At 29.5% G+C, this 14,180-nt stretch overlaps 1 protein-coding gene across 4 annotated transcripts in view; it reads right to left on the bottom strand.

The window, feature by feature from the left end:
- LOC119616276 (cadherin-86C) overlaps window positions 1-14,180 on the bottom strand; it is a 90,116-nt gene that overhangs the window by 29,670 nt on the left and 46,266 nt on the right. For all 4 annotated transcript variants that reach the window (XR_005232520.1, XM_037972616.1, XM_037972617.1 and 1 more), the window contains exons 5-6: window positions 5,573-5,722; window positions 2,164-2,278 (exon numbers count right to left, since the gene is read on the bottom strand). Coding sequence is in view for 3 of the 4 variants with exons in the window: in XM_037972616.1 (XP_037828544.1) it covers window positions 2,164-2,278; window positions 5,573-5,722 (265 nt within the window). In the remaining variant the exon portion in view is untranslated. The remainder of the gene's footprint in view (window positions 1-2,163; window positions 2,279-5,572; window positions 5,723-14,180) is intronic.

Here is a 14,180-nt window from a genome sequence, read left to right as displayed (position 1 = left end):
TTAACTACTTGAAGTTCAAGTTTTGTAAAGACGTGTGTGTGCCAGTGGATGCGTGGATTAATTGATAAGTGACTGACATTGAAATTAATTTAAAGAATGTATGTATTTAGGATTAAATAATGACACTTTTCTTATAAAGCGATAATAGATGTCAAATGAAAAGGAAGTGAACTGAACGTACATAATATACTTATGTATATTCCTATTTATACGAGGGTCGCCTTTGTTAGTTTAACGCATGTATGTAGGCTTGGGGATGTCAATTACTTCCTCAATTACAATTAGTTTAGAAGTATGTAATTGTGATTAAGGATTTGCCAATCACAATTACTTGTAGTTGTTATTGATTCATTTTAAATTACAAATACATAATTGTGATTAGTTATTGTTGAATTACACATAACAATTAATTGTAATTGTCCATGTAATGAATTAGTTAATGTAATTATTACCACAAAGTCTGTATGTATGTCCGCAGTGCATTCAATTGGAAAAAGTCTAATGCTTATGTACATATGTATGTATGTATTTCTTCGAGATATGTTAAGCTGGTCATGGGTTTCGACTTTTACAAATTTTTGTTGAGTTATAAACATAAAAGTATTTTCTTGTATGAGGGATATATAAAAAATTTACTGATTTTAACTAAAAACCAACAGACCTTATGCCTATTTAGTTTAATTTTAAATATTCGATCTGTTGTTTGATTGCAAGATTTATATAAAAAGGCGATAGGACGGACATGACTTAATCGACTCAGAAAGTGAATCTGAGCTTATTGGTATGCTTTATGGTTACAAAAAAAAAAATATTGCCCTATTATAGTGCTGTGGCGTATTCGTAAACATTTTGTCATGAAATGTTGTCCGCTTATGGTTAAAGTAGAGTAGTTAGCTAGTTATTTTGAAAGGATGTATAGGATGTACATATTTCCTTTAAAAATAAAATGTCCTTTCCAATAATAACAGGCCTCCATCGGTCCTGTAGTACCAGTGTCTGTTGTGGGTATCGAACCCACAAGCTTCGGTCTGACAGGCTACAACACTAACTACTAACCTGCCTAAGACGTAGAGCAGATACATATGTCTATATTTTAGACATTTATTAATTTGAATGCCAAATTGCTGGAAGACTTTATTATATCTATATATATAAAAATGAATGTGTGTTTGTTTGTATATTTGAACGTTATAGACTACTAAACGGCTGAACCGATTTTATTCAAATTTTCACAGCGTATTCCTGTATGTCTGGAATAGGTAATATTCCAAGTGGACGAGGAGCCACGCCCATATTAAGAAAATATTAAATCCGTATATTTTAGATAATATAACAGCTAGAGTCCTCAAGTTTTGTCGGAACAACTTTAGCATTAGGGGGCCATATAAATTAAATACAAAAATACGTTTATCTTGGAAACTATTACAGTTAGAATCTTCAAATTTTGCACGAATAACTTTAACACCATTTTGGGTAATAAATTGGCGGACTACCCTTGATGGGAGCGGCACCTCCCATATTAATTAAAGACAAAAATTCGTTTATCTGGAAAACTAATGGAACACATCTCTCATATGTAACATATTATAAATCTGGAAAACTATTGTAGATATTCCTTTTAGGGTAGCAAAGCACACTGGGTATAGCTAGTGTATGTATATTATTATATGTATGTATATCAGTTGTTGTATTATTTATTTTAAATTGAATTATCAATTTGACCACGTATGAAACATAATTAAGTACCAACAAATTACTAGTTAAATTGAAATAAATTTCAATCTATTTTTAGTTTAAACAGGTAGCAAAAACAAAACTCAGAAAAAAAATAATTAAAAGATTTAAATTGAAAAAAAGAACAAACCCTCAATTATTTAAAAACAAATTAAATTAGGACAAGTTAAGAATTTAGATCATCACCGTATTTTTACTTTTCATTATTTCAAAGGGGATAATATTAGAACTGGTACATATGTAGGCAAAAGTTAGCGTTTACTCTATTCTTATTTTTGATTACAACTTTTTTTATTATTCTTCACAATTAAACGAGGTTAAAGACCGTATAAATCCGAGAACGAGTTACAATCATTAGTATGCATCTCACAGTTTATTTCTTAATGTTTATGTGTGTGACTTTTAAGTTTTTTATTTTTCTAAACTTACCACTTGTATCATTGATGTCAAAAAATGATGTAAATGGATTTCCCTCTGAAACAAGACCGTAACGTACTTCACGTGGACTACCCTTGTCGCCGTCTTCAGCATGTACTTGAAGTATCTGCAACGAAATTTTAAAATAAATTCTAATTTAGAGATTTATGTTCTTTAAATTTTAAAATGTTTATTACAAATTTCTTTATTCACATTCAGAGCAACGAGTCTTATTACTTAGTTTCCGAACGTAATGTTCTATCGTAAATTATGTTTCGAACTTTATGCACATCTATCTGGGCATAAATTTAGCAACAAGAACTGTTTTTACGCCATCAATAATGTTTCCATCGAGAAATTGTTATTGCATGGAATGCACATAGATTCAACACTACACAACACATGCAAATTATCTGTGTTTGCGAACAATTGAACTGAAGTTATACTCTTTACAAACCCAAACCGTCAAGTTATTAAAAAATCTTAAATTCTCTTCGATTCGTATTAGAGCGTTTGGGTATATGTATCTATGTACTTTTAAGTACATCAGCTGTATCTATGAGTAAGAATACTGGAAAAAAGTAAGCCAAACTATGTAGCGAGTGAATAAAAGAACAATTGAACTTAAGAAAAATATTTTAAGGTTTTGATGATCGCAGAAAAATAATACAACTAAGCGAAAAAATGAGGACTTGGCCAACAATTTTCTTTGAAGCACTTAAAATACTTATAGGTACAAGTACACAGAGTATATAGCTTAAACATACATGGATGCATGTATGTATGTTTGTGTGTGCATGTATATGAATAGATCCATAATTGCTTATTTTGGCCTTAACTTTGCTTCATCTAACCATAAGTGGCCTTTGAGGAGAACTAATGTAGCTACAACTACAATAATAGCATCATCAAAATCAGGCACTGCACAGTTTAGCAAGATCATTTTTTTTTTGGAAATATATAGATATTCGGATTATTTTACATTTCTTCTCTGATGGACATGAACAAATATAGTACAGGCAAATCGCCTATTTTTAGTTTAGTTTTAAATATTTTTTTCAAACCCAATAAAATTATAATTTTGGGTCCATAATCGCAACTTAATCATTGAAATTTTATATCAATGAGATAATGGACTTATTTGCAAAATATTTCCATCGTACCCCACTGTGCACTCTTAACAACATGCAATTTAGTTTACAATGCAACAACAAAATTAAAAGGAACATAAAACTAAACCCAGACTAAAAATCTTCGATAGTTATTGGCATTAAAACCAAATCTTATCTTATTTCTCGTCGACGTCGTCCTATTCCTATTCCCATTTTCATTTTTATGAGATCTTTTGAACTTTTATTTAATAGCCTTTAGTATAGCAATAAATATATTTATGTATGTTTGTATGTGAGTAAAATTACACCGTTAAAAATAACTAAAAGTTTATTTGGACTAAGAACCTCAACAAAAGTTTGTGTATCATTTGTTGAGGTTCTTAACCTAATAATTGTTGGTTTTATTAAAACTTCTCCACTGGGCATTGAATTGTACTTAGTTGTAATTGTAGCTAGTTTCGGAAATTCATCCACATGAAAAATATGGATGAAATGGATTCATGGATTCACGTCCACAAACTTTTATTAGTAATGAGTAAATATCTAACGCATTTAAATCAAATGAAAAACCTTATACAGTTTTTATGAAATATTTGGAAACTGGTTCACAGAGCTATAAAAACCTGATAAATCGGTAAATCAAAGTTTTTAAATAAACCGCTTTGGGATAATCCGAAATTTATAAAGAAACACTTTTTATCCAATTTATAAATACTATAAGAAGTTCATTGCCAAGTTTTTGCTTTTAATATGTTATCGTTAAGTCATTCCCAATGTTATTATCAATCGAAGGGATTACAGCCAAGTGGGTGTCGTACAAATTCGTTTGTTTCCTTATATTTATTATCTTAAGTGTATAACACCATAATTCCTTTGTACTGTGTTTTTTTTTTTTTTTTTAATTTTCTTTAGTCTAAATATTTGTATTGAATCTTGTTTAATTTTTGAAAACGAATTTGTGGTTATGGCAGCTTTTGTACATCCATCCTTCCTTTCATTCATTCATGCAATGCGATAATGAAAAATAATTGCACTTAAACATATTTCTATGAAATTCTCGTTATATCCATGGACATGTACACACTAGCCAACTAATATTTTGTTATTTTTTTAATTTTAGTTTAAATTAGTTTTAATTTTATTTTTCTTGCTATTATTTTTTGGTATTTTTTGCTGCTTGGTATTTTTTTCTATATCATCCGAAAATCTTCAAAATCTGACACAGAGGAAATAGATCTACAAAACTGACAAGTAATATAACACAGCTAATATCTATGTATGTACGGTAGATATGCCCAAAAATATCGACATTTTTTTCGTATGTTTAGCAGTAAAAATCTTTCAAAGTTTGAAAATGTTTTATTTTAATCATTTGAAAGGCAAATATTGTTTAGTGTTTTTCTTTTCCCGGACCTTTTTATTTCCACATCACATCGTGATATAAATTTCAAAGATAAAAACATATTTTTGGCAATTTTATAGCATTTTGAAATTTTTTCTATCTTAAAAAAAGAAAAAATTCTGAATGCAAAACTCTATCTATTCCAAAAATTGCTTTAAACTCTATCCCTTTGGATAATTTTCTGTTGCAAAACTAGTTTTCTTAATAAGTAAAAATATTTAAAATCGGCTTAATAGTTTTCGAGATAACGCTCATTATGTCACTACTTACTTTAATTTTACTGTCTTGTTTAACCATATAACGTTGATATTGGACCAAAACATTATAATCTGGTGCTTTTTTACCAACTTGCATAAAATATAATATTGATTGATATTAAATCAAATAAAAATTTTATATTTCTATGAAAAACTCTCTAACTGTTGGTTGTATGAAAATTTTCATAGAAAAAAAAGCTTTATCTGATATTAATTTGTGAATAATTTTATAGAAGAAATTTAAAAAAAAAAATCTTCACGAACTAGCTAAATAAGCAGTTTTTTTGCTCTACTGAAAACTTCTATTATTTTAGATAGAGACTATTGAATATAGTCCCTCGATATATTCTCTGAATTTAACATTTCAAATCAACATATTTATTGTAAAATTTTTTTTGTCAAAAATATCACATAAAACTAAGGAAAACAATTGCAAGGAATTCCCGCACAATTTTCCGGGAATTTGAGATTGAAAATTCTGCGGAATATACATAAATATATACATATAAATAAACAAATTAAAATTCACAAACGTTGTAACTATATAGTTATTATAGGCAAATTCATGTTCATATACATATGTATATATGTTTGTAAACATATGTAACAACTAGATTCAAAGTGAATGAATGATTTTAATATTAACTTACCTTGTCACCAGGAAGTATACCAGGTGGTAGTTTAGTTACAGGTGGTGCCGATGTAAATACTGGCGGCTGATCTTGAACATCTTGTACAATAACAACAATCTCCATACCAGCTATATTACGACTATCTTGACCAGGTTCAGCATAGGCATCCTTAAAAAAAAACAAAATGAAATTAAATTAAAAAAATATTTATTTGTGTACTTTGTTGAAAAACAACTGCAACAAATCATTACAATTAATTATCAGATTATGACTAATTTTAATGAATTGACTGAACTGGTATGAATAGAGGCAAACTTATCTTCATTAAACCTCTGGTTTTTATATTTATGCACATACATACCTATAAAGAATTTCGTTTACTCAAAGATGAAATATATGTAAGATTCGTAAATTCGTTTGCGAAATACATATGTATGTATATATGTTATGAATCGTATAAAGTACTTTTTTTAGTATTGCTGGGTTTAGGGGTGATGATCTAAGATGAGATAAATGCAACGAACACAATGTTTTTACTTTTTAACCAATGTCATTATAAAGGGCAGGGTATTCGAGGTTTCTTGACGTTGCTTTTAGCCAATCTAATCATGTTCTAAGTCTTTTAAGTTTTAATCAAACTTTATAGAGCAATTTTGAAGATAAATGAAATTTGAGATTTGATTAATGATCGATCAATAATTGGCCATAATTCCCATATAATGCCCTTATCTCAAAAAATGCGCAATCGTGCATAAGCATTGAATATAAAATTAATTGTTTGATTCATATATCATACGTTTTAAAAATTCCATAGTTTTTAAGTTTGTACAATTTTTTGAGACCGGTAACTTAGAAATGAATATGTTTGTTTATGATTTTATATGAATAAGCTATGTTCGCTATACGAAACTGAACGAGTCTAATTTAAGTATCTGAAATAAAGAAATTAGTACATTGCGGTGTTGTGTAATTATTGGTATTAATTTTTTATACCACATCCATAAATAGCACTTGTCGTCATATTATGTCATTTGATTTTGCTTTCTTTTTCTCGTTTTTCTTTAAACAACAACTTTCCAGTGATCAGTAATTTGTAATCAGATCATTAAAATAATCTAATGTTTTTTGTTTTTGTTGTTTGTTTGTTTCAACGAAGTAAGTTATTATTCATAAAAATAAAGCATTTTAATTAAGAATTAATTGCAAAGGATTAAGTTGTACATAGTAAAAACTTATTTTTTTTTTAAACAGATTTGGATGAAAAAACTCTTTGAGGCCTCTGAAAATCTCTGAGTGTAACGAACTAAAGAAAGAAAGAAACTAATTAATTCTTCAAGACTTTCATTGAGTCAACGCAACTGGATGTTGGAATTTTTGTAATTAACAGCACATTAAAGTGACCGTCCATACGAGTTGCATGTATAACGAAAGCACATCATGTTGTTGCAATATTAGCAGCAGCAGCATGATCATATAAATAACAGTAACTATACTGATCTTCACTGGTTCTCTGATTGCGATCTCAAGAAAAGTTATTAATACTGAAGCACCGTTAAACGGAAGCCTGCATCTTTTTCTCAATGTCTGAACAAAATAAATTTACTCTTCTTCTCGTAAACATACACACACAATTTTCTAATATACAATGACGATGGTAATGGTATAATGAAATCGACGGACGATCATACACATACACATATATGTATATCGTCACCTAAAACGCACACGGCCCTATTTAACATTTTTAAAATTTTACAGGTAGTAGTAAATAAACAAATTGTTTAATAGTGAAACCTATCAGTTGTTATGTTGACAATGGCGTATATAACAAGTAAGAGTGCTATATTCGGCTGTGCCGAATCTTGTATACCCACCATCAAATCATTGCCGAAAAGGAATGCTTCCTTATAAATAAACTTTGATATTTAAGAATTGATGCTTTTGTTATTATCAAAACAATTTTCTCACTTATTACATCTATGTATAATTTTACCAGGTTTGGTCAATTATGGACCGATCCTCGTCAAATTTTCTAGAACGATTTTAGTTTAGGCTAGTAATGAGCGTTAAAGCCACTTTCTGAAGGGGACTTTATATGGGGGTAGGGTCAATTATGAACCGATCATTAAAGTGCCTATAAAATATTTTCATGTCGAATTCCAGCTATAGATGCTTCTTTTAGACAGTTATGAGCGTTAAAGTCATTTTCTGTAGGGGACCTTATATAGGGTCAATTATGGACCGATCCTTCTAAAATTTTACAATGATATTAAGGTTTCTATAAAATATGTTCGTGTCGAATTTCATCGCTTCTTTTGGGCAGTTATGAGTGTTAAATTCATTTTCTGAAGGGGACCTTATATGGGGAGGTGGGTCAATTATGAACCGATCCTTATAAAATTTTACAAAGATATTAAGGATCCTAAAGAATATGTTTATGTCGAATTTCATCGCTATAGCTGCTTCTTTTAGCCAGTTATGAGCGTTAAAGTCATTTTCTGAAGGGGACCGATATTGCCCATTTTCAATACCAAACAAACTGCATCAATATAAAATGTCTATACAAAATTGCAGCCAGCTAGCTACTTCCATTTGGACATTATCGTGTTTTCAACAGACATATAGAGGGACGGACATTGCTAGATCGTCTTAGAATTTAATAAGGATCCAGAATATATATACTTTTATGGGTCTTAGATTAATATTTCGATGTGTTACAAACGGAATGACAAAAACATTATACCCCCCATCTTTTTTGATGGTGGGTATAAAAATGGATAAATTGGACTTTTTACCTTTAATATTTAAATGTTTTTGTAGATAGGGCCTTTTGTTTTTTGTCAATAAAATCGCTTTTTTTGTCGGAAGAGTCTAGAGGATGCAATACATTAGAATCAACAATAAAATCGATTTTGAATTTTATTTTTGGTTAGTTAGGGCCGTTTGCGTTTCAGGTGACGATTCGTATATATACATACATATGTAAGTACGTATTTCAATATGTTGTTTTTATGGATTCATTAAGAACATGTGATAATTGCCAATTGCATTAGTCAGCTGTAGAAGAGTGGAGCTGGATTGGAATAATACGCTTAAATAGTTTAATGTTTGTCTCGCCAAAAGAGGCAGTAAACGACAACTGATATGATTCTGATGCATAAAATTAATGTAAGCTGTCATATGATGAAGTTCTTCTACTTCTACATCAACTTTTGCTTCTGCTTCATTTCATTATTGTACTTCTTCCTCTCCTGCCACATTTATTTCATTATTTTCTATTCTGATACAGTAATTTAAAAGAACTGCTGCTTGCAAGAACATCATCACCAATAATAAAAAGAACAAAAACAAGTATACAATAGCGACAAATTTAACATCATTATTATCATCACCGTCATCATCGATGTAGTTTTGATGAGTTTATAATAGAAAATGTTTATGAGCATTGGAAATGGTACGAGTGGCAGCACATGTTTAAATATACCATGAGTCAGTACATTAACAATAACCGACTGATACCGTTATTGACAATTAACATTGTCCGTCCAATGAGTTTTGGATATGTACACTCAAAAAATAGTATTATTATTATTCTTTAATATTTGAAATATTTAGGGTTTTATTCATAAAACCCCTTTGTACAGATTTCTGTTGCATCATATGCATATGTATATACATACGTATGTACATATATATATATATATATATATATATATATATATATATATATATATATATATATATATATATATATATATATATATAAATATATATATATAAATATGTATATACTATTATATATATAAAATTATAATTTAGTTCATTCTAAGATACCATTTATCAAATTTGTTGTCTTGACATCAATATATGGTGAAAACCATGGCGAAAACGCCTTTTGAATACATTTTCTTGTAAAAGGACAAATTTATCTTTTGAAACAGTTAACCAAATATTTTGAAAAGATTGAAAGATTGAATTCACCCTAGGACAAAAGTTTTGAGAGTCGGAATCATAGAATGAACCAAGCATTAATTTCAAAAAATTCTGCAATCTTTTCGAATAGGGTCTCAAAAATTCCGTAATTGAGCTTATCACGGAAAAAATAATTAAAATGGTTGTTAGTGTATTTCTATTCCGCAAAACGACTTTTAGTTTTAGGGGCAGAAAAATTTTAAATGAACCAAACCAAATACCGAACTATTTTTTAAATATTTTTCTGTATTAGCTAAAAATTACGACAATTTTGACACCTATTTCGATAAAAAGCGAAATCTGTGTGTTTATAAGATGTCCATTCATCTGATAGTTTATCCTGAATATATTTCCGACTCGGAAATCAGCATGCTATTTTGAGAAATATAAATATAACTTATTTCTTTTTAAACAATTTAATTTTTGAAAAATTTCCATAATAACTTTGTTAATGTTCTTTTTAAAGCTTTAAGCTTTTTTATTTGAGTGTACTCTATATCTGAAGAAGTCGAAGATGTTCAGTGAGAACATTTCATTTATGGTTGAATAGATACTGGCACGTATAATAAAAAATAAGTACATGTTTGTAAAATGTATGTTAAAATAACAACAAAAAAAAAAAGAAAAAATCTTTTAATTTACGGAAACGTTTTTATGACCGTGGTAATTAACTTTACAGTTTCATTAGTTGATGTGATAAGACTCCTTACCTTTTAATATACATATGTATGTATGTATGTAGATTATGTAGTATTATTATTATCCTTTGATTTTGTGATTTTTCAAAGAGGAAAGGTCGCGCAAGGCAGACTGTGCTTAACTAGTACTTTATAATGGACGATTCTGATCCAGTATTACATCTTTTTGGACTACTCCCATTTCTAATTATGTACAGTGAAAACTTTCAATAAAAGCCAATATTTAAACTTAATAACGTTATTCAATTAAGTCAGCATTTCTATAAAAATAATTTTTTTAATAATAATATTTTACTTTTAATAAGAGTCTCTTCTCTAAGTGAATTTTGTAAGTGTTTGAACAACTGCAGTATGAAGGAGGCACAATATAATAAACATGCTTGTATTTTGTTTTTGTATAAAAATTAAAGAGAAACACAATTTAAAACGAAAACAACAACAATTGCAATGCATTTTTTAATGTACATAATCGACGACTGATGCATTTTTCTGTTCGCCTGGTAGCTGAGTACAACGATGTTGTAACTTGTTAACATGTGAGGAAAATTATGAAAAAAAAATTATTTTCTGCCATCATGATCGTTTGTATCCATTAGACATGCGCAAAATGCTCCCAGTTAATAATCATTACTATTGCTGCAGATGATGATTCATTTTTATACCCTCCACCACCATCAGTTGTGATAGAGGGTATATATGAGTTTGTCGTTCCGTGTGTAACACCAAGAAATATTCATCTAAGACCCAACAAAGTATATATATTCTAGGTCCTTATCAAATTCTGAGTCGATTTAGCTATGTCCGTCTGTCTGTCTGTCTGTCTGTCTGTGTAAAACACGCTCACGTTAAAACTAAGCAAAGGAAATCAACCAAATTCACCCAAAATATTTATAATTATCCTAAGCAGTTTGGTATTAAAAATCAGCAAAATCGGTTCACAACATAAAAAGTAATGAGTAAAAATTTCAGACTACCTCAAAAAAAATTACGTTTTTTTTTCATAATTCTTTTAAAGTTTTCTCAGAAACTACCAAAGGTATTTCGATGAATTTTGTCACACATTATTTTTTTATGGCAGTAATCAATTATGTTCAAAATCTTTACAATCGATCCCATATTTCCCATAGCCCCCATACAAAGGTATATATTCCCGGAAATTAGTTTATCGTTAATAACTCCCTCAAATATATTGGTATCAACACAAAATTTTGTACTTGTAAATATAATATAAACAGAAATCATACTGTCAGCGTAGACCTCAGTCGGTCCACAATTGGTCATAGCTCCCATATAAGGTCCACTTCCGAAAATCACTTAAACGCACATATTTCATTGATGAATAAAGATATTGTGATAAAATTCGAGTAGGGTGTGTTTTGTATACATACAAATCATTCTACAAAATTTTTTACGGATCGGTCCATTATTGGTCATAGCTCCCATATAAGGCCCACTAAGGCCCATTGTCAACTAAAGCTATTCTGCTGAAATTTGACACAAATATGTTTAGTCTAAATATAAATCACTCTACGAAATTTTTTCCGGATAGGCCCATAATTGGTCATAGCTCCCATATAAGGTCGACTTCCGAAAATCACTTAAACGCGTATATTTCATTGAATTATAAAGCTATCGGGATAAAATTCAACACAAATTTCGAAAATCATTTAAACGCATATACTTATTTCATTGAATTCTAAAGCTATAGGGGTAAAATACGACTTGAATAAGTTTTGTGTATATATGAATCACTCTACCACTTTTTTCTCGGATCGGTCCATTATTGGTCATAGCTCCCATATAAGGTCCACTTCTCAGAGTCACTTAAACACACATATTTCATTGTCAAATAAAGTTATCTTGAGAAAATTTGTTTTGTCTTTACATAAATCACTATACGAAATTTTTTCTGGATAGGCATATAAAACATTCTACCAAATTTGTTCTGGATCGGTCCATATTTGGTAATAGGACCACTTCAAAAAATCCCTTAAAGGCACATATTTCATTATCAAATAAAGATATCTTGATAAAATATGATTTGTGCACATATGGATCACTTAAACGCACATTTTATACATAGATATAAAATTTGACATAAATGTGTATTTTCTATATATGTATATGCATTATATGGAATTTTTTGCGGACCGGTTCATAAGTTGTCTTAGCTCCCATATAAGGTTAACTTCTGAAAATCACTTAGTAACACTTAATTCGTTATTAAATTATTATATCCGGATAAAATTCGACATGAGTATGTTCTGTGTATAGATAAATCATTCTATTAAAATGTTTCGAACTGGCGTATTAATATAAATTTTTCTGGACCTAATAAAAATTAGTTCGACAAAAATTTTGGCAAGTTATCTAAAAATTAGATAGTTAGATGGGTTTCAATAAAAAGTAGCTTGCTGATGGAGGGTATTTAAGATTCGGCATAGCCGAATATAGCACTCTAACTTGTCTTCTCTCAATTTTTCGAACTTTTTTTTTTTTAAATTACCGTCCCCTTTTTGGTTTAACATTTCAGATAATATGTACAAATTGGCAAATTTTAGTAGTTGTGTTCAGAGAAAAAGCTACCGGTTACAAAGAGTACTTCGGACTGCTAAAATGACAATGATTTGATTTTTAACTGCAACAAACCAGTAGATATCAAAAACAACAACGTATGTAAATGTACATCCCCAACATTGTCATTCGACATATATCGATTGAATTGGTGGTTAAAATTTGCATAAATTACGCACGTTTAATATTTAAGAATATTTGGATCGAAATTTAAAAAAGTAAAATTTGTGTTAAAATATGCATTAATATTTTGAGATAAATATGTTTACTAGGTTGCTTTAAAAAATCCAAACATTTTACTAACTAATTTTAATGCATGACTTTCTTTTAAAGATTGTATTTGATATTTAAGAAAATTTAAAACAATTTTACCACTAACGAATATACCGAAGAAATTAAAAAAAAAGTAAACATTTGCCATTAAAGCATACTTTGTCTAAGACATTGCAAATCCAAAGGCAAGTCCGTCCTATACAATGAAACAACAAGTTAGCGGCAAATGGACTAAACTAAATTGGCGATTGGATGGGTGCCTAATAACTTAAATTCCATTTGGTGATTTGCAAAAACAAGTAACAAACAAGACCAGTATCCAGTTATATTGATATAAAAACAAAATGTACAATGATGAAAAATTACGTAATTTACTTGGAACGAGATTAGGCCATTTATGACCATTTGTTGAGTGTAAGTGTTTGAGTACGTTTTTTACACAAATTTTCATTTCAATCCCAAAAGAAAATTTCTGAAAACTACTTAAAGAAAAAAGTTTGTGTGTGTCTAAAATAAAGTTTACCCCTAAAGTGTATTGGCTCCAAATTTTTGTTAATTTAATTTATAATGTCAGTTTTATATTTACATAAATGATATCTCGAAACATTTTGTATAAATAATACGGGCAAACAACATTTGGCAAAAATTTTAACCTAGAGACCCAAATGTACATGTGGCCTCAGAATCCTAGTCCATAAAACTGAAAAAAAAAAAACATTTTTGACCATATTTGAGACACGAATGTCGAAGTGCTTTACGTGAACGTGTATTTTACCCACACCCATAAAGAACAACATTCGATACACTCACTCTAGGTATACACTTAACACCAACTCATTTCCAACGCTTCGTCCCACAGTCACAGTCTGTGGGGTATATGCTGACTTCGGCAACAGCACCGAACATATCCAAATTATAGATTTCATCGTTCATCAGTTTTCTAACCGACATTCTCAACCACACCACGATGGGATCTTTCATAATATGCCCCTTATTTGAGACCTTATCAAAACCGGAAGACACCTTCATTTAAAAAATCAATTATGTCTTCTTAAAGTCCAATCCAATCAGTCCACTTTTAATTAATGTTTTAGCCGCTGTCATATCTT

The sequence above is a fragment of the Lucilia sericata genome, unplaced genomic scaffold, assembly GCF_015586225.1.
Source record: "Lucilia sericata isolate MDLA Ls3-8-SP2 unplaced genomic scaffold, ASM1558622v1 Contig000064F_arrow, whole genome shotgun sequence".
Classification (NCBI taxonomy): Eukaryota; Metazoa; Arthropoda; class Insecta; order Diptera; family Calliphoridae; genus Lucilia; species Lucilia sericata.
Note: the sequence above shows the minus strand (reverse complement) of the source record. Positions and strands in the feature narration are given on the sequence as shown.